The sequence below is a fragment of the Betta splendens genome, chromosome 2 (assembly GCF_900634795.4).
Source record: "Betta splendens chromosome 2, fBetSpl5.4, whole genome shotgun sequence".
Taxonomy (NCBI): Eukaryota; Metazoa; Chordata; class Actinopteri; order Anabantiformes; family Osphronemidae; genus Betta; species Betta splendens.
In genome coordinates, this window is record NC_040882.2 from 8,187,136 (window position 1) to 8,208,495 (window position 21,360).

Here is a 21,360-nt window from a genome sequence, read left to right on the forward strand (position 1 = left end):
TTATACTGTGCCAACTAAACCCAGTCTCACTGATCTGTTTCAGTATTTTTACTTGCTGCTGAATTTTTTTCTTCTTCTGTATCATACTGTGCTGTTGTAAGATGAAATTTCCCCATTGTGGGACTATTAAAGGTTTTCTTATTCGTATGTATCAGGATGTGAGCAGAAAGTTACAGAATAAAACAGGAACTAGATTAGAGCACAACTAAGTACCACAGTCCATGACTGACTGTAATTTTTCTCCGCTCAGAACACTGAATGGACAAGCACCGACTTGTTAAGCTGCTGTAGAATTAACCTGTAGAAACCAGAGAGAATCAGTGTATAAACCTGCAAGCAAACAATGCATGAGTCAGGTCGTCGAAGTTGGTGAGGCTCTTTAGAGTGAAGATGCAGCTCAGAGGAATTCTCACATTTTGAAACATAACATCAAATAAAGCTAAGAAAACTGTCAAAATTAGTTTTATTTATTTATTTCATAAAAGTGCAGTCACTCTATCATGGACCGTCCCTGATGTTTCCTATCACTTGACATCCTGTTTTTTTTTTCTTGTTTCTTGTCTTACTGAAGGCTCATCAAGTGTTGATGCCTCCTTGCTGGATTGTATTCATCAGAATAGAAAGACATTTATGTGGCAGTCTGTTTATGTTATGAAGTTATACGTATAGTTAGTATTAGGTTTTACTTTTTTTAGTGACTTCACATTTAGTCCAAAGAGCAGATTTTGCCTTTACCTAAAACTTTCTTGAAAATATTTTCTCTGGGCTACAGTATAGTTTTTTTCCAGACTTCACATGAACACCCAGGTGTAGCAGCTTAGTAGTAGTATTAATTAATTAATTAATAGTATATTAATTTACTGGGTCCAAACAGCTGCATGTTATTTCCTGTTTTATTTTGGAGCCATTTCCGGGTTCTGTTTCACCATGTTCTCATCTCATGTTACTCCAGTAATTCGGTAATTAACCGAAAAAATTATTTATTCATACAGCAAAAATCAGATTACAGACTATCTTTAATCCTAACTATGTGATTTTCAACAACCAAAAGAACCGTGACCCACAAACTCCAGTCACCCAAATAAGTGATCAGAATAATTTCAGTTAACAACACCTTCAATTCGGTGCCATTGCTGCTTTTGTTGCTTAATTGTGATTTTTTTATTGGTTATCTCCTGCAGAGCTTCATGTAGTTCTGCCAAGGATAACGATGAGTCTAGAGTTGTGGTTTGTTCTTCCACTAGCTTTGACTGTTCTAGTTTATTCAGAAACTCTATGGCTTGGGTGGATGGATCTATTTGGGACGTATATAACTCTTGGTAAAAGTTTTTTAAGGTATCATTTATTTCATGGGGATCATGAGTAATATTCCCTTTCTTATTAGTTATTGAATGGATGATTTGTTTCTCTTTATTATTTTTTAATTGGTTAACTAAAAATTTACCACATTTGTTAGCATGATCAAAGTTCTCCCAACGTAACTGATCTATCTGAAACTGAGTTTTGCAATCAGTTATATTATTTAATTTCAGGTTATTCAGGTAAATTCCTTCTAGATTCCAATTCAAGTAGCATGTCTTTTTTTTCTTGTGCAATGAATATGAAATTATTCTATCACGCCTTTCCAGTCTCCCAAAGAACACAGGGTGAGGTTCCCGGTGTATCATTGATTTCTATAAAGGTTGCCCATTCTCTCCTGACATAACTAACGTCTTGATCATTGAGTAATGATGTATTAAACCTCCAATTCCTGGTTGATGGTTTGAATGTCTTAATCAACGAAATGGACATTGGTGCATGATTACTGATTGTGAAAAAGTGAATATTGGTGTTAGAGACATCTTGTAGGACTGAGTTATTTACTAAAATATAATCTATACGGGAGTGAGAGTGGTGAACTGGTGAGAAAAAGGTATATTCCCTGGATGTAGGATGAAGAGAACGCCATGTGTCACAGAGACCGAAGTCATCCATGTACTGTTTTAAGGTCTGTACTGATTGCCAGTTCCTGTTGCTCACAGCTTTGCTTAGCCTGTCCAACTCTGGGTTGAATACTAAATTAAAGTCCCCTCCTACTATAAGTTTGGAACCAGAGTGAGCAGACAGTGATGTGAAGAAGCTGTGAAAGAAAGAGGGGTCGTCAACATTTGGGCCATACACATTAGCTATGCAATATTCAATGTTTCCTATCAAGATATTAATGATTATATATCTCCCTTCTGGATCTACAATGGTATCGTTATGCGTAAAGTTAATCTTTTTATTTATCAGGATGGCGACCCCTCTTTGTTTAGAATTGTAACCGGCTAAGTAAGCATGTGGGAACTCTGCTGATGCCAGAGTGTAATCTATAGTTTTGGAAATATGAGTGAGATGTACACAGTGTGGAGTGAGAGTAGGTGAAGGAGAAAGAGTAAAGGGAAGGAAAATTAAAGTGAAAGGAAAGTGAGTGATTAAGTGTGGTGAGCGCTTTGCAAAGTGAGTGAGTGAGTGACATTAGATTGACAATAAACATTTACATGAAACATCTGCGAGAGAACGAGTTTGAATACTGGATGTAATGTTATAACACATAGTTGCATTGCATCTATTATTTTTTTAACAAACCTTTTATATTAAACCATTGTTGTTACATACCACCTGCTAGTAGAGCCACGGAGTTGCTTCCCGGTCCCCGTAGAGCTTTCCGTTGACGTACAGTTTGTCGATGCTGATGACAGCCCTGCAGCCTTCTGCCATGAACCTCTTACGGATGGGGAACAGGCGGCGGTCGAGGATCTCCTTGGGGAACTGGTCGTTGACGCTGTAGTCGGTTCAGCTGTCTGCCCCAGCTCTTAACCAGTTTCTTCTGCTTAAAGTCATGAAACTTGGCAACGATGGGTCGAGGGCGCTGGCCATCCGGTCGTCTTCCTCCGAGTCAGTGGGAACGGTGAAACGCCATGTTGTCGACCACTTCTGCTGGAATCTTCATCTGTTGTTTAAGAAAGTTTTTAACGGTGGTTTCCGCGTTTTCCTCCACCTGTTCTGGAATCCCCAAGAACACCAGGTTGTCCCTCATGCTGCGGGCCTGCAGATCGATGATGCCTTCTTTTATTTTTTTTTATTTTCGGCCGCTAGCTGAGCCACATCCTCCGTCAGGGACTGCACCGTTCCCTTCAGGGATTCGTTCTTAGTGACGAGAGAAACCACCTGCTGCTGGCTGAATTCCAGGGAGTCCGGGAGGGCCATAAATTCTTTGTGGAGGAGTTCCACTAGCGCCAGATGCGTGTCGAAGCTTGTTATTTTTTTCTCTATGGACTCCATGATGTCCATGATGTATTTATCGTAGATGTACTCAAAACTTTCTTCGATGCTATCCAGGATGGTAAGATGGTTGATTGTTTTCCGTAGAATGAAGTAGTAATTTATATATTTAAATTGGCGGATAGTTTGTCGCGCTGTTGTTTACTGCCGTTGTTGCGCCGCCTTGTTGAATTTGTCATGCTGTTCTTGCAGAGCCTCGTGTTATCCTACAGCATCGCGCTCCTCCTTTCTTAGTGTCGTACTTGAATTATAAATAACTCAATAAATGCTTAATATAAATTATAATATATATTTTTTTCTTTGTGCTTTGTAGACACGTGACATTTATTTGAAAATGACCATTTGAGGAAGCTCTGCCAGGAAATGTATATAATCGCTGGTATTCTTATCAGATGCTGTGGTTGTATCAATGACACAAACCAGAAAACGCACTCTTTCAGTGTGTTCCTGTAAATCATTTTAGGAGTGTTTGAAACGTGACTTTACATAACCACCCATGTCATGAGGGGTTTGTGCTAATGGGTTTTGAAGATATCAGACTGCATCAAACTGTGTATGGGACACATTGGGCAAAGGGGTTTGCATTGAAAATATTGGGACCGATTGTAAAGTTTTGTGATCTTCAGTCTGAGGTTTGACGTGCCTCATGTACTGAACAGCTACCTGTTTATTTCTCCTCACAGAAGGAAACATTACACCACACACAGCTTGAATGAAAAAAAGTTTCAAACACTAGAAATACCGTGACATAGTTATGGTATCAGTGATTAACATTTTTATTCATTCAGCAAAAATCAGATTACAGACTGTCATTAGTCCTGGTTTACTGTCATTATGTGATTTTCAACAATCAGAAGACACCTTGACTTACAAACTCTAGTATCCCAAATAACTCAAGACAGAATAATTTCAGTTAGCGACACCTTCAGGTCAGTGCCATTGATGCTTTTGTTGCTTGACTGTGATTATGGAGTATATCATAACAATTATCCCTGCACTAATCAACACTAATCTAACCCCTAATTATAATGTACATTGAATCTCTTCTGCTTCTGACACCTTCTAATCTAAACAGCGGGTTAGACCTTGGTAGACCAACATATTAACTACAAGATTTTTCATGTTCATTTTCTATATTATCTGCAACTACACTATTCTATTCTTGTTTGCAACTTCATCTTGACAAAGTCTTCTCCAGAATACAGAATGTGTTTCAGGGCGTTTAGGATCAGTAAGTCGATGTCCTCATTGAGGTCAATTTCCTCATGATAGTTCTTAACGAGGAAGATGCAGTCCATAGGAATCCCCACTGCTGCACTAAACCTTTCCATCTGAAGACCACAAACATCTCAGGTCACATGACCTTTAGACAGAATTACATTTACATTTTATCTGTTGGTCAGAAGGCAAAATTTAAAATTCATACCATCTCTTTCATATATGTGCTCCTGTAGACATTCTTCAAATCCTTCTTCACCTCTGGACAGGCTGCATCAACTTTGGTAAGAATGGCTAATTGAGGAATATCTGAGAATTACAGAACATTAGTGGGATTTAAACAGTATGATATTAGAGGATGTCTTCTCAATTTTAACTGTCTCTTTGCAACTGACACTCCACCACATGTCTGCACACATTTAACTTACAACCTATAAGGCACAGAAACCTGTTTTGTTCAGACACAGGTTGTAAGAGGAATCCTTGAATCTGCTAACACCACTACTTTCAATTATCACACTGTCCCAGTTTATGACTTTCCAAACCTAGATGTAGATACATACCTTCATAGGTTCAATCATTTTTTCCCAAAAGGAAATATGCACAAACTGAAGCCCAAACCATAAAGTGATATCTCAGCTAAACAGAACACTATTTAATAAATAAATTAATAAAAAATTAATGTTGACATATGGTTGAAATATTGTCAGTTGTTTTTTGTGGAAATGAAACAATTAATTCTTATGCTTCTTAAAAGGTTAACAAAACACTTACTTGAAATTAAAAGGTGTTAAAATGTTAATGTTAAAATGACAGTGTGTGATGTCACAGCTGGAGTGTTCTCTCCAGCCACAGTTTTCACTCTATTAACATATCTTTTTCACTCAGTTGTAGTCATACTTGTCTACTTTTTAAAGATGTGCCTGGTTAATGCCCCAGAGCTATACTTTAGAGTGTTCCCAAATTTCTCCCATAGACTTCAATGGAAATGTTTTGCTGACTTCTGGGGAGAAATGCAGAGGATTGGCATTTTTAAATCGCGACTGTGGCCACAATTTTAACTCCTCAAAAATACAACTCACACCAGTTTCACAGCCTTGAGATTCATAAAGTGAAGTTATTTTTGTGATAACCCCTATGGTTTTGCTATAACAAGCCTGTTAATCAGGGGTGCAAATCAGCTTCCCTACAACTTATTCAGTTAGGCTGTGGAGGTTCCTGCCTTTGGAAAATCGTCTCCATTACAACGATGCAGCTGTAGAGCTCAGCAACAATTTCACTGACAGGTCCAACTCCTATGCATATTACTGATTAGTTCACTACACAGATTTTTTGAAGGAGTGACACTTGAAATTATTGATGCATGATGTTCTATTTGAGTATTTACTTTTGCTTTCTTTGTTGTCTTCAGCATGTAGTGTTTCAAACCATGGCCAATTTCACAACTCCCACAAAAGGGCTACAGCACTGCCTGCTGTAAATAAACGAAATTAACGACTGACTCGAAATGATTTGTTCACTTTACTGGTTGAGAGTTAAAGATCCGAGTCAGTTAAAATAACCCATCTCTAGAGTCCACACTCAAAAAACCTGGATTGGGTGCATGCTACATTAACATAATTTTAACATGCAACTTCAACAATATAAATTCTTGTTTTGTGTCTGAACATAATAAAATCACGTAAATGTAACAACTTCAACAGGTTACATCAATATTTTATGTTAACTCAACGTAATAAAAATAGGTTTAGACAACAACATGTCCAGAGCTGAAGGTGGCAGTAATGAGCAAATTCACAACTTGGACTACGGCCCTGTCGCTTCTTCAGGATCCTGACGTAAAGGAAAACACCTGTTCATGATGTGTGCAAGAAGGTAAGTTTAACGTCCATTGAATAAAAAACCACATGGGTGCAGAAATGTTGTTAGTAGCTATATATAGTGCCTTTTAGCATTTTGGATGTTTAATTAGCTAGAGTACGTATCCATGTTATGTGACTGCGCCTGTGCTCACAAGCTAACCTAGCTAGCTTCCGTACAACACTGAGAACGTGCTAGTTTTAAATAAGCTTATCTGCAATAAAATATATATATATTGTAATTTTTTATATTATTTTATAGCCGTTAAACGGCGATCTTTGCTCAGTTAGGAGTGAGACTTTTACGTATTTCCAATGCGAGTTCATCGCGCGAGCGCGGGATTTTCAAATTTCAAATAACCGACATCAGCGTTGCCCCTCGGTCGGTTTGGATGCGACGAGGATTTTACGAGTCAGCGGCATTTGTTCAGGTTGGTGCAATATTTTCTGACATATACTCTCCGTCCGCAGGTGTTAGAGCAGAGAACTACTGAAAACGGAAAACAGAAGTACAGAGACTTGCCCTATTGGAAAGGTAACCCATGAGCATTAAATAGAAATGTGCTGTCATGCTATGCATTTCCTGAGGTAATTTACACGAACCTACCAAAATGGTGTTTGAGTTATTTCACTCTACATATTGTTTGCATTGTATATCGTATTATCATAAATCTATTATTTGTTTCACACGGTAAAGGAAAATAATCAAATTACTTACACAAGTATTTATTTAATTAAGCTTTAACATTTGTACCTTTTTTATAAGATTGTGTACTCATTTCACAGCACATAATTGGTTTCCTAATTTATTACAGCTATTTTGACTTGAAACCTGTTCTTTATCATCTAAAATGTGTCTCTTGGTGTTTACCTCCAATGGCCATTCTGTGAAAGTGTCCCATTCTAGAGCTGAGAAGAGACAGCAGGACAGGGAATCATCTGCTAGTGTCGCGTCAGATGTCTACATGTCCACAAGTTGTTTAAGAAAAAGTAAGGTAAGAGGGAATGAAAAGAAATAAGATAAATAGACTCTAAGGTATTTGGAGATGCAAGGAGTGCAGCGTGACTTTTTCTAGTAGATACGACTATTGCAAACACAAGGCAAGAAGTTATCAGAGATGAACCCTTCATCACCGAGTTCAAAACCAGATGGCCTGCTCTCTTCTGTGTTTCTGAGGTTGGTCAATAAATATGTCTATATATATATACAATGTGATTCTGATCAGACAAACAAAATATATTAAAATGTATCAAAGTATTGTTTACACATTTGCCATTCAGTGCATTGATAACTTGTGTACTTTTTTTCTTTTTAAGAATAAATTTAAGAGGACTACAACAGTTTGCTGCAACAGTTCTTCTCCATGCTGGATGGTTATTCTTCAGACCTGAAAACGGTGTTTGGCAAGGAAGGCGGCATTCAAGGACAAAAGATTAAGAGCATCATGGTTCCCATAACCCAGGTATGATGATGGGAAAAAAATCTATGTCGTAATATGTTAGTGACAGCTACTCACTTGAATAAAAATTGTTCCCTAAAATAGATTAAAATTGTTTTGTTTTTTGTGTGATTACTTTGTTTGTCCTAAAGACTAACTCCATTGATGTCAGAAGAGTACATCCTTTAAGCCCAGTGTGTGTTCCTCAATGAAGATCCTGGCAACCTTGTGAAAGAATGGATGGTAAGAATGTTTTTTTTATTTTTTTTTATTTCATGTAAGTTTAAAATTTCAAAGTGATTTATATATGCTTTAAAAGTTGAAGTGTTATATAACATCATCCGCTTTTTTAATTTTACATTTCAGATCGTGGACGCCTTGAAGAAGCCATGATAGAGACAATTCTTGAAGTTTTTGTCATTCACAAAGATGCAGAGGCAGATGATGACCCTGAAGATGTAGTCATCGTTTCAAGTCTTGGATGAGTTGGGTAGTGTCCCACTTGCTGTGTTGTTGTTGTTTGCTCTTGTTATATGCTCTCAACCTCAGCTACCCTCCACTAAAAGTTGTTTGAAATATTGGCCCAATGCTGTATGTACAATACTGGATGTTAGTGACATTTTGTAGCTGCCTTTGACATTTGAAAGCTGTTTTATCGTTTTTATGAAGCTTATAAAGTATTCTAACCAGTCTAAATCCAATGTGCTTTGTGTCTTCTCCAACCTACACACCAGCTGGGGATATATGTTAGTTTGCATAATAGAAATACTGTTTCAAAGATTACTTTATTTGTATGTAACTTTGAAAAGCTAATGTTGGCACAAAACATTTGATAACTTTACATTGGTTGTGTTAGTATAGCATAATTTATTAATTAATTTAAATTAACTTGTTACTACCCTATAAAATTAAGTAACAAGTATTAATATTATACATGATCAAATAACCCAAGAAAATTATGTTCAATCAACCCTAAAAACATTAGTGGGACTGACCCATGGTCATTAGGTAACATTAACATGAATATATCATGTTGCTTCACCCTGTTTACATTTGGTTCACTAAGCGAAATAGCTTCTTGCTATCTTAACGCATTTTAATTAGATGGAAATACTTTCCATAATTTTATTATGTTCATCCAACAAGTTTTTTTTTTGAGTGCACTGAGGGAGAAAGAGGGCGTGGCAGGGTCCAAGGCAGAGGCGTGGCATGGTAAGGGAGAAGGTGTGGTCCAGGGTAAAAGGAACAGAAAAGCTGGCAGAGCCAGCACAGGATCCTGACACAAATGTACAGTATAGTTTAAGAATTGCCCATACCTCCAAAAGAAAAGCACCAATCAAAATATTTGGCTTCACTGCCACTGTTACTGCTTTTGATTGGTTACATATTAGGATTATTAATTAATAAGACTATTTCACTCAATTATCTGCAGATGCTTCCATCAAATATATCAAATATTTCCACAACTTTGAGCTATTCTTTCAGCTCTTGAACTTAAAACCTTTTTAATTATAATATTTAGCTGCTTAATACGTTAAGCTAAATTACATCAAATTAAGCAAACCTTTACACACTTTCTTCATTTTAAGCAGTTCTTCAATTTCAGCAAATCTTTCCTCAATTTGCAATTCAACTACTTCAGCTTCTTCTGCAAAAATTCAACTCTGTTTAAACATTTCCTAATTCTCTTCAGATACATTAATCTATGCTTCACATGCTTCAGCTATTTTAAGTTATGTTTTAATGTTTCAGCTACATTCAGTAATTCTTCAGGAATACATTCAGCATGGTGGTCCATAGTGGTCCAAGCGCTATGCAGTGCCTGTACTGTTGCTCTCCCAATCTGTGTACTGACCTCTGCCTGTCTGACTACTCTTGTGAGCATTAAAGACTTGTTAAATCAAACCTTGTTTTTGAAGCTGTGCTTTTGGGTCCTACCCACCTCGTTTGTGACAATTTTATTTAATCATTCATCAGTTTTGCTTGTTTTGTCCATTTTTAGCTGTTTTATTTAGTTTTCTTCATAGATTGTATGCGGTTTTCATAATACATCTACTATCTACTTTAGACTATAGTCTAAATAATATGATTCAAATGGTGATGGGAAAGTGTGCTGCATCAGAGAAGACACCCAGCAACTGTTTCAGAAAGAGCACTGTTACTGTATGTAGCAGCTATTTTTAAAATGTAAGTCAATATTATTAAAATACACTAGCAAGCTGTTGGTCTATGGTTATGTTTGAACTTTTCATATTTACTTATAATGCTCAACAAATGATGTGACTGGAAACATCTACACAGAAGACACAGAACTAAGGCAGGAGTACAAACAAAACACAAGTAATTAGACTGGGAGCATAAGACAATAACCAGGCTAAACCAGAAACATGAACATGAAGACAAGACATCTGCAAACTGTGACAACTGTGATGAACGGACAAAGACTGAACTTAAATTAGGAACTTAAATACTAACTAAACAGATGGAACTGATTACACAAATTACCCAAATGAACTAAAACAGGAAGTGACAACAGATCTTGACAAAAAGACACAACCCAAAAATCTCCTCTAGCAGGCCGGAGGGCTAAATCACGACATCGAATGTATGGAAAACAATGAACTGCAACAATCCACGTCTGGACCGAGGTAACAACACCACATGTAAGCTTCATTCCCTTCCACAGACACAAAGCTGCAATTCACCAAAAGATAAGAATACACTGAATTCATGTCTATTCCACAGGACACTGTTTCTTCTCACAACAGAACTGTGAGTTTAACATAAACAACACACATATGGCTAAGTGCACATCAAAAGACCATGGATACTTTAATGTGACACAACCTAAATCTCACCAGGGTCCTCCTCTTCCTTATCACTAACCAGACCAAGACTTGTCTCATAATTTCTCTACCAAGACTCATTTCATGGACTCCCACTACCCCAGGAGGATCGGGTCAGAAGCAACAGAACTTTAAACTGTCATGAAACTGATGCCATTGTATTCTGTGTACAAAATGCTATTATTTGATACTACATTGGTTTCTGTGGGATGTTCAATGCCTGATCTGCAGATTTGCCAAGAAATTCCTCAAGAACAACAAAGGGACCTCAGACAACTTCTCACCATGCTTTCCTTTGTGTGAATGTATTAAACTGGAATAAAGATACTCACCTTCTTTTAATCTGTGCACCATACAGTACATACAGTATATGCTGTGTCCACCAGGTAAATTATGTAAGCTCAATGCAACCTTATTGTGTTGCATTGTTACAATAGTTTAATTAGTAATGTCTAGATTAAGCCATTTATAATTTCTGATTTTGCTTCTGATTATTATTTGTGTATATTTTAGTGTTTACTTAGTGTTACATGTGAAAAAGACCATTTATTATGGAATAGAGAATTTCATTTGTTACAGCATTTTAAAGGACTACGTATAAAGCCTTAATAATCAACGCATTTATTTTGCTGTTCAACCATTCTGACTTCTCTGTTTATTTGAGTGCCAAAGTGATCGTTACATGTGTATTGTGTTATGGTGTGATGGAACGTTGAGCTTGATGAAAAGAGCCAAATTTAGGATCAAACCAAATCAAATAGTGATCTGAAGATAAAAGATCTCATACATGATCTGAAGGGGTGGAACCTTTCACCACTGGTCAAACTAATTTCTCCGCCCTGAAGTGACCACTGCCCCTGGGGTATTACAGTTTTTATCAGTCACTTTGACCTGTTTTGCATAACTAGGTTCCATTTATTTTCATTACTATTACAGCAGTGCATCAGCCACATGTTACAAATGTGTACACCTCTCATTGGATTGACATATTTTCTTCTCCCTTTTGCATAACAGTTAACACTGACATCATTCAAAGAGTCTAATCTCCATTGTTTTAGCTTTGTGACCAGAGGAAAACCATCTGCTCCTAACCATTAGAAACCAATAAGACCAATATGAACTCACCCTATCACCAATATACTACATACTAATTGATGAACTGAACTGTCAGTACAGTTTGCTTGAGTTGAGTTCTCACCCAGTTTACTTGCTTCCTCCCTGATTTCCTTAATCTGCCTCAAGACTTCGTCACTCATGGTTGACAATGTGTCAGCAGCAGCGACACAAACCAGGACATGAACCTTATCATTATCTGTTGGAGTTTTGTTGAAATGCTCATCACCTTCTGATAATTTAGATTCTGGATTGTACTGAAAAGGAGATAAACACGTACATATGACACAAGTTCAACAAAACATGTTAGAAAAACAGAAATTACAGAGAAAGCAAGAGCTTTACCTTGTAATTGTCCTTCACATGTCCGTGCAAAATCAGTTTGATGTCATCTACAATGACACCTTTGTCTGTGCTGAGGCCCATGATGTCATCAAAGACAAAAGGGTAAAATACATCTGGAGAATCTCTTTCGATCTTGTAGGTTTTGTACTGTGGATAAGGAAATCATCATTTAACATTGTTTGAAAGTTAAGTCATGTCAACTTGACTTCTTTTCCAGCAGAAACGTTTGACCTAGCCAGACCTCCAGGAGGCGGAGCCGCCTCCTGGAGCCACACACTTAAAGTTTTCACTTTACACCTGTAAGCAATGGGCTTGATACAACTAGGAATTGAGGATTGTGAGTCGGTGTGAACTCTCCACTACTGTAAGTTCTCCTCCACCAATGACCTCAACTGGATGAATCGACATCATTCAACACTCTAAAGCAAATTAACTTTATATAATATATTTGGTTCATTGTACCTTTTTGGTGAAACTATCACCAGAGGTGTTGGCTGTCAAAGCCTGTCTGTACATCCTGCCTCTTAAAACACTTTGGACAGAGTTGATGAAACTGGATTTTCCTGCTCCGCATTGTCCATGAAGAAGAATCCTGAGCTGCTGCTCTTTATTGTGAAGTTTGTAGTAGATAACGTACTCGAGAGATTCCTGTTTGTTTCTGCTCACAGAAAGAACATTAGGTCTCAGCTTGAACTTTGAAACTAAAATAACACACAACAGCTGGGTAGTTATTGTATTAACCATTGTTTTAGTGAAATTTAAATTTCATGCAAGTTCATGCAAAACTTACCCCCAGTCTATTCTCCTCCACGGTTTATTAAGAACTGACAAAGACAAGTATTAAATAAACAACAATTATATCATTGTACTATATAGAAAAATTAAATTTATTTAATTTTTAGTTTAGTCTTTAAATGATCCTACGTGGAGGAGGAGGAGGAGGAGGAGGTTGAGATGATTGTCCTCCCATTTCCTCAGGTTTCTTCCGAATAAATTTCTGACTTCTGATTAAGTAAATAGAGAACTGTAAAAACATGTACAGATTTAGAAAATATTTACTTTTATGATGTCCAATATCAATAATTCATTCTCTACCAGCAACCACATTTACGACAAATAAGTCATTTAACATTACCCTACCTTTGCTGAGTTGAGATGTCAACTTAAAATCAAGCTGTCTGATTCTGAGCTGTTCGAGAGTGAGGACTAACCAGGTCCTCACTCTCAGGTTTTAGTTTCACTTGGATGAAGTATGTGACATCACAGCAAAACAAAACAACCTCCAAATGAGCTGAGTATAAGTCTGATATTACCACAGGGAAATTTATTTTATTTGTTATTTCAAATCCTAATGCATTAAATCAAAGTTTTGTACTTATTATTACTACCACACAAGAAGCCAATGTTTTGCAAATGTGAAGCAAAATTCAGTAAAACTTATCTAGGTATGTGTTCGAATTTAAATAACTGATACTGATTATTATACAGTATACGTCAAAACAGCATCAGTTTATGAAACTGCACGTAAATGACGCATGTGTTAATTTGTCCCGTTTGTCTGTTACATGATGTGACGAGCATCTTCAAGCACCTGCCTAATCGCTTACCTTTCTGAGGACATCATCTCCATGGCTGGTGATGGGACTTAGGGCGAAGGTGCATCTCACATCTGCACAGGACTGCTCTACCTGCATGTTAAAGATCACACCTCAGTGTTGTAACTGAATTATAAATAACACAATACATGCTATATAAAACAAATAATGTATAGTTTTGTTCTTTTTATTCTTGTAGGTAGTACTGTTTATATACTTTTGAAAATGACCAAATTAAGAATTTCTGCCAGGAAACACAGGTTTATCATCTGTGGCGTTTTCATCGATAGATGCCTTGTTGTAGTAACGATCTTACATTAAGGATTGAATGAAACAAAAAAATCACATACAGTAGCTAACGACAACTGTAAAAATTAAGTAAATGAATTAATGTCTTCAAAGTTCTGTTTAAAGGTCACTGTCACATAACATCTCTGATGTTTACAACCACTTGACATCCTGGTTTTTCCTGTTCCTCCTCCTGTTAATCACTTGGTTGAGGACAAACAAGTGAAAGGCACCTCCTTTCTGGATTTTATTGGTTGTGAGCTGTCAGAATAGAAATACAGTTTACGTTATGAAGTTTACAGGCACAATTAAGTTGCAGTTTTCTTTTAGCGTAACTCGCTTGTCCATAATCTAACTGTATTTGTTTAAAGTATTCCTAAAATCGTAGAGAGATTTCTGCTGTAATGAGTTAGTTTTTACATGAGAAACAGATGTACAGTAACAGTAATGTCACATAACCACCCTTGTTTTCTTTACACTAACTGACTGGGTGTAGTCCAAAGCAAAATATTTGATGAGTCACCAACAGTTTGATAATGAAAAAATTGTTTTCTCAAGCAAGTTGCATTCAAAAACTCTTTATGGTCTTTGGCTTTGTACTTAAATTTTTGTGTTTTATTTTCTTGTTTAAATTTTCATGGGTTTTGTTTTATACAATCATAGTTGTAATCGTTTAGACATATTTATAATATAATAGTGTGATGCACACAAAATCTGTGGTCACATTTTAATTCAGTAGTATACTGTAAGTAAGGAATTGTGTTGTGTTTTGGTTAAACACATTATTACAAAGTAGGCTTAGGCCTAGGTTACCATCCTTTTGAAGACTTGTGAAGACTTTGTTTTGTATATGTAACCACACATGTCTACACACCCAGTACGGACGAAACCCAGTTCCGGAAGCCAACCCTTGGTAACCGTCGCCTCACCACCCAGAGCAGACATTGACAAATTCAATATTTAGTTTATGTTTAATGACAATGTTTAATGTAGTTTCAATCCAATAGAAGACATTTCAGTCTCTCCCTTTTTTCTTTTTCAGTGGTCAAAATCAGAACAGAATACAGTTACACTAGTTATATACAATATATTTAATATTCATACACCACTCCCACCATGTTTTATCTAATTATTCATGAGCCTGTTCTTGCCTATCTTCTTTGACACATGTTTAAAAACATCGATTCTATTACTATTTTTTAAGTCCTCAATTTATTCCGTAGTTTTACAGAAATACAAAATCTGTCTTTGATTGTTCATATAGCATGATTTTTTAAATTTTTTCCCCTTAAATCAGGGGTGTGAAACTGATGCCATCGAGGGCCGCTGCCCTGCTGTTTTTTCACCTCTTCCTGCCTGATTACCTTGATCAGGTGTGTTCAGTCAATGATAACCCTGAAAAGCCAACTGACACACCTAATCAGCAGAGAGAGCTGGAAAAGCAACAGGGACAGTGACCCTCAAGGACCGGAGCTTGACACATGTAATCTATACAGTGGTTGAAGTGTGCCTTTGTATGTGTTTCCTCAGTTTTTAATACCATAGTCTAAGTATGATAAAATCAGTAAACAATACAGAATATGTAGTGCTTTCCTGTCCAAAAATTTCTAACGCTTGCCAATATAGATATATTGTTGGCCATTTTGTTTTGTATATATCTGAAATGAGATTTACTACAGGGCGGCACAGTGTTGCGGTGGGTAGCACGCTGCCTCACAGCGGTAAGGTTGGATTCCCGGGTGCCTTTCTGTGTGGAGTTCTCTCTGGGTTCTTCCTCCCACAATCCAAAAACATGCATTAGGTTGATTGACTACTCTCCATTGCTCGTAGGTGTGAGTGCGTGTGTCAATGGTTGTTTGTCTATGTGTTGCACTGCGATGGGCTGGCGACCCATCCAGGGTGTACCCTTCCTCTCGCCTATAGCCCACTGAGATAGGCTACGACCCTGCGTATGGGATTAAGCGGTATGGAAGATGGATGGATGGAGATTTACTACACAATTTATGATCCACTATGACACCTAGTTAGCTATCTAACGTAGCTAACTATCACACCATTTCTTAATCTTCTCAAGTTTCTGTGAAACCAGTCCAGAGAGTTGCTATAGAATTTCACCAAATGCCTTTTTTAGGTCAATATATATTCCCATTGATAATGTATTAAATCCTTTAAAGCTTTAAACCTTAAAGTTTGGGACAAGGTATGAGAATTTCATACACTACAAATGCTGGAACTATGTGGTTATGGTATCAGTGATTCACGTATATTCACACAACAAAAATCAGATTATGTCATTAGTCCTTGTTTACTGTAATTATGTGATTTTCGACAACCAGAAGACACCATGACCTAGAAACTCTAGTAACCCAAATAACTGAAGACTGATCAGAATGACAGATGTACGCTGAATCTAATCTAAACAGCAGGTTAGACCTCAGTAGACAAACATATTTACTACAAGATCTTTCATGTTCATTTTCTACATTATCTGCTACTACACTATTCTATGCTTGTTTGCAACTTCATCTTGACAAAGTCTTCTCCGGAGTAGAGGATGTGTTTCAGGGCGCTCAGGATCAGTAAGTCGATGTCGTCATTGAGGTCGATTTCCTCATGATAGTTCTTAACGAGGAAGATGCAGTCCATAGAAATCCCCACTGCTGCACTTAACCTTTCCATCTGAAGACCACAAACATCTCAGGTCACATGATCTTTAGACAGAATTACATTTAATCTGTTGGTTAATAAATAGATGTACTCATTCAATAGTAAAATCATACCAGCTGTTTCAGATATCTGCTCCTGTAGATGTTCCGCAAGTCGTTCTTGACCTCTGCACACGCTGCATCAACTTTGGTGAGAATGGCTATTTGAGGAACGTCTGAGAATGACAGAACAATATGATTGAGGACAAATCTTCTATATTTTATCTCACTGTTATCTCACTGTCTTAAGTTCTTTGCAACAGACACTTCAATAACTTAAGTCTGTACACATTTGTCCTACTGTACAGTACATGTGAACTTCAGAAATCAGATCAGCTCTCAACCTACATGGCACAGATATCTGTTTTCTCCAGAAAAAAAAAAATCTCTCTATGCTGGTCAGACAGTAACACCACTCTCACTCACTCGCTGCCAAAGTGTTTTGCTGTCGTTTTAACACTAGCAAATGCTGTGAGAAACTATGATCGTGTTGTATTAGCTTAGCATTAGTGCCACAATAGTGTTTTGTAGTTCTGTCATTGTTAGCATTTGCTGCCTTGGCTGTCAGTGTGTTGTTTTAGCATTAGCATTGCCCACTTCAACACTGTTAAAAGTGTTTAGGCATATAGACCTCATGTCTGTGTATTTAGCAGCCACTGCTTAATGTGTTGTGATAATACAGTGGAAGCTATCTTCAGTTACCAAAACCCTGAGTTCAATACGTCAGCTCTTCACAGAAAGTGGAATGAAACCAAGTAAAACCATTGCTAGGTATGCCTCTGTGAAACTTGGTAAGTAATCTTGTAAGGACACACACATTTACTTGGGGTTAAGTGTCTTGCCCAATGACACTTGGGCACATGACCCGAGGAGCCAGGAATTAAAACACCACCACCAATCCTATGATTGTTCTACCTCTCTCTTTAAATTGAAGAGTTGAGTTGAACTCTCACCCAGATGACTGGCTTCCTCCCTGAGTTCCTTAAACTTCATCAGGACTTCGTCACTCATGGTTGACAATGTGTCAGCAGCAACGACACAAACCAGAACATGAACCTTATCATTATCTGTTGGAGTTTTGTTGAAATGCTCATCACCTTCTGATAATTTAGATACTGGATTGAACTGAAAAGGAGGAAAATGTGCATACAGCAGAAGTTTAACAAAGAACGTTCGAAAAACAGAAATTACAAGCAGGAACCTTACCATGTAACTGTCCTTCACACGTCCCTGCAAAGACATTTTCAAGTCCTCTACAAGGATTTTGTTGAAGCCCATTACATCGTTGAATACAAAAGGGTAAAAGATGTCTGGACTGTCTTTTTCGATCTTGTAGGTTTTTTTCTGTAGATGAGGAAATCATTCAACACTGCGTATGAACTATATATAATGTCTATATATAACTGTCTATATATAACTAATCAAATATTAATTTTACCTTTTTGGTGAAACTATCGTCACAGATGTTGGCTGCCAAAGCCTGTCTGCACATCCTGCCCCTTAAAACACTTTGAACAGAGTTGATGAAACTGGATTTTCCAGCTCCACATTGTCCACAAAGAAGAATCCTGAGCTGTTGGTCTTCATCAAAAGGTTTGTAGTCGTTCACGTACTGGAGAGATTCCTGTTTGTCTCTGCTCACAGAAAAAAAGTGGGTCTCAGCTCAGTACAATAACGCACAACAGCTGGGTAGATAATGCAGAAAGCATTGATTTTAGTGAAATTTGAATCATTAATGCACTTACACTTACCTCCAGTCTATTTGCCTCCATGGTTTATTAAGAACTGACAAAGACAAGTAATAAATAAACAACAATTATATCATTGTACAATGCAGAAAAAAACTTTTTTTTAATTTTTAGTTTAGTTTTTAAATTATCCTACGTGGAAGTGGAGGATGAGGTTTAGATGATCTTCCTGCTCTATTCGAAAAAAATTCTGACACTTTATGTATCATCCACATAATGAGGTGGAATTTTGGGCTTTGTTTCAATATACAGTATTTCTGTAAATCAAAACAAATGTAAATATCTTACTTAATATATTTACTTTTACATCATAAAGCAATATTCAGTCTCTAACAGTAACCAGATTTACAATGACAAATAAAGAGGTACTAAAATATTTTACCTTTGCTGTGCTTAGACGTCGACTGAATGTCAAGCCGTGTGATTGAGCTGTTCACTGTTAATTTCAAATTCTGGAACAATGACTAACCATGTTCTCGCCCACTTTTTGTTTTACTTTCACTTAGATGAAACATTTAACTTCACATAAAGACTGTCGAACATTCTCTCTGTCCCGTACAGAACCTGCAAATGGCTAGTGTTTCAATGGGTTGAACTGCTTTCATGGATACATTTATTTTCTTTTATTTGCTGCTCAGTCAGACTGCCTGTGACTTTTCTTTGTTCTGCCTCTTCGTGCAAGCATAGTCGCTCGAACTTGTTTTTGTTAGGCAGACCAAACATTCTGCATGTTACGACGTAACAAGGATGCTGCTAAAAAAGTTGCATACACAGAGGATTCATGATTATTTTTATTATTTAGGAGAGTTTTAATGCCGGCCTGATCATTTTTTTGTTGTATTTATCTGCCACACCTTAGGGCTAGTCTGTGAAAATATTGTTTGACATTAAATTGGTCTATGGTGCAAAAAAGATTCTGGGCTGCTGCTTTAATGTGAAGATAATCAAATATGCATGTGGGAAATTCGTCATTTACGCCAAAAGGGGCGCATTTGTTTTGTTTAGTGACATCTTTTGTTAAGTTTTGTTGTTTTGTAATTGTGTATTATTTGTATTCCTTGTGTGTGTGTATAACTTTTGTCTTCATGGGTTGTGGCTTATTAGGTCCTTCTACTCTTTCTTTGATCTCTTAATTTGTTGGTTCTGTTTGGACCCTGAGAAACAGTCGGTGTAATTTTGACCATTTCAACATTAATTTTGTAGAATCTAGAAGTCATCTACTTGTACATTTTGTGATGTATTTTGCCATCTTTGTCATTGTTGGGGATTGAACAGGTATTCCCGATTTCATTGTTCCCAGAATTCATCAGTTTAAAACTGCACTCTTTTTCACCTTTTATATAGGTAGATATCTTCTTTACACAACTGTCCAATAAGTTGCAGAAAAAATAATGATTTATTGGGTAGTATATGGTTGGGAGTGAGAGGTTTTGGGCCAGAGGGATGATGAAGTTGCTCTAGATTTAGTAGTCTACTGTTGACTATGGCAATTTCTTCATATAGAAATGTTCTCAGAGCTGTAGTACCAAGTCAGCTGGCTGACTTATCGAGCATAGCAGTCAGGATGCTTCTCATAGTTTATATCTGGCACTCCCAGACCTCACTTATATGTTAGCAGACAATCTTGGTCCATTCTCTTCAAACAAAATTTGTTCACATCTTAATTTGCATACAGGCCCTCTGATTGATATGAATGATCTGAGTCCATTCCTAAAGGCATCTTTGGTCAAGTCGTTGGGGGTTTCTCTATATATCACTCTGGAACATAAACAAGTGAACAATAATTCATATCGTTTCGCTTGGAGTTTTCTGTGTGTGAAACAAACCTGAACCAAGGAGAAATTGCTTCAAGTTTAAAAACTCATCACTTGAGTTTGACCAAAGCAAGTAAATTAAGGTGTAAAAGCACTCTTAGACACTTTCAGCTGAGCTGCCCTCAAACCTCTTGAAGCTGGGTTGTTATCAAAACTTGTCACCATTGTCCTGGTTCTGTTCTACATCTTATTTGTTGGATTTGATTAACTACAAAGTTTTTAATCTCTAGCTGTTCTTTGACTACATTGCCAATGCAAACTGTGAGTGAGCAACCTATCTGCCCTGTCTTTTCTGTAACTTGGAGGTGTATAAATGGACCATATTCTTTGAAACTTGCATTATAAAAGTTGTGAAGCTCATACTGTACAACTTTGCCAGTTTGGAGGAAGGTAGTATATCGGAATCTTTAGGGTTGCTATGTACACTAAGGCAAATTTTTAAGCCATGACTCCCAGTGGATCTTAGTGGATCATAGACAGAGTCAAAAACAATTGTAAGTGGGTTTTCCTTTAAAGGAAACTGGAAGTCATCAGCTTCAACACACCCCGGAACTCCAAGAGCTCGCTTGATGTGGTGTTCTCCCAGGGCAATGTCCACATACCCTCAGTCCACGCCCTGCTCCGTCGCTGCAGAAGATGATCCGCACCAAGTGCCGTACAATTCGGGGGGTGACCCCAAGCACAGCCTCGTTATGAGGAGGGTTGACTGGTCTGTCCACCAAAGTCCTAGTCACGTAAGTTGGAACAGAAATTGATTGGGCCTTTTACGATCGAAAAGGATCATTAACCCAGTCTCTGTCAGGCTTACCTTACCCAGAGCCATGAGAGTTCACCCAACCTTTAATGTCAGTCAACTCAAACCTCCGCCTTTTCCAGTGCCCTGGGTCCACCCACTCTGTAGTTGCCCCCTCAGCACCTCATTAATGGTTGTTCCACAAACTTCCACCATTTACATCCTGACCAGCCTGGACCACCTGGAAGCTGCCCTGGACCGGGGGGCTCTGTCGGGAATCGAGACTCTTAGCCATGTCTCCGCTTACCTCCAGTTTTATTTTGTTAAGTTCCTGTCCCATGTTAGCCCGTTGTT

The 21,360-nt window shown here is 37.5% G+C and overlaps 2 protein-coding genes and 1 long non-coding RNA gene across 16 annotated transcripts; 1 reads left to right on the forward strand and 2 right to left on the reverse strand.

Annotated features, from left to right (window-relative positions):
- Positions 1–4,063: 4,063 nt before the first annotated feature.
- On the reverse strand, positions 4,064–13,558 carry LOC114849822 (interferon-induced protein 44-like). The gene is made up of 8 exons (XM_029141559.3): positions 13,264–13,558; positions 13,048–13,147; positions 12,914–12,947; positions 12,586–12,781; positions 12,124–12,270; positions 11,864–12,035; positions 4,730–4,830; positions 4,064–4,634 (listed from the first exon to the last, which is right to left on the reverse strand). Exons 2-8 carry the CDS (start codon positions 13,091–13,093, stop codon positions 4,455–4,457), a joined length of 876 nt encoding a protein of 291 aa, XP_028997392.1. The 5' UTR covers positions 13,094–13,147; positions 13,264–13,558; the 3' UTR covers positions 4,064–4,454.
- LOC114849836 (uncharacterized) lies at positions 6,382–8,515 on the forward strand. 12 transcript variants are annotated; one of them, XR_003784711.3, is made up of 7 exons: positions 6,382–6,396; positions 6,852–6,915; positions 7,275–7,375; positions 7,460–7,557; positions 7,698–7,843; positions 7,972–8,062; positions 8,186–8,515. It is a non-coding gene; the product is annotated as an uncharacterized LOC114849836 (long non-coding RNA). The 12 variants fall into 12 exon arrangements; XR_003784712.3 differs by lacking the exons at positions 6,382–6,396; positions 6,852–6,915 and adding an exon at positions 6,793–6,811; XR_008693992.1 differs by lacking the exons at positions 6,382–6,396; positions 6,852–6,915 and adding an exon at positions 6,797–6,811 and having other exon boundaries at positions 7,457–7,557.
- Positions 13,559–16,446: 2,888 nt separating the features above from the next.
- LOC114849802 (interferon-induced protein 44-like) lies at positions 16,447–18,972 on the reverse strand. 3 transcript variants are annotated; one of them, XM_029141536.3, is made up of 8 exons: positions 18,842–18,972; positions 18,596–18,716; positions 18,463–18,496; positions 18,150–18,345; positions 17,918–18,055; positions 17,665–17,836; positions 16,787–16,887; positions 16,447–16,685 (listed from the first exon to the last, which is right to left on the reverse strand). In XM_029141536.3, the coding sequence occupies exons 2-8, from the start codon at positions 18,672–18,674 to the stop codon at positions 16,506–16,508; spliced, it is 900 nt and encodes a 299-aa protein (XP_028997369.1). In that variant the 5' UTR covers positions 18,675–18,716; positions 18,842–18,972; the 3' UTR covers positions 16,447–16,505. The 3 variants fall into 3 exon arrangements, with proteins under 3 accessions (XP_028997369.1, XP_028997375.1, XP_055362735.1); XM_029141542.3 differs by lacking the exon at positions 18,842–18,972 and having other exon boundaries at positions 18,596–18,798; XM_055506760.1 differs by lacking the exon at positions 18,842–18,972 and having other exon boundaries at positions 18,457–18,496; positions 18,596–18,680.
- Between the last annotated feature and the right edge of the window lie 2,388 nt (positions 18,973–21,360).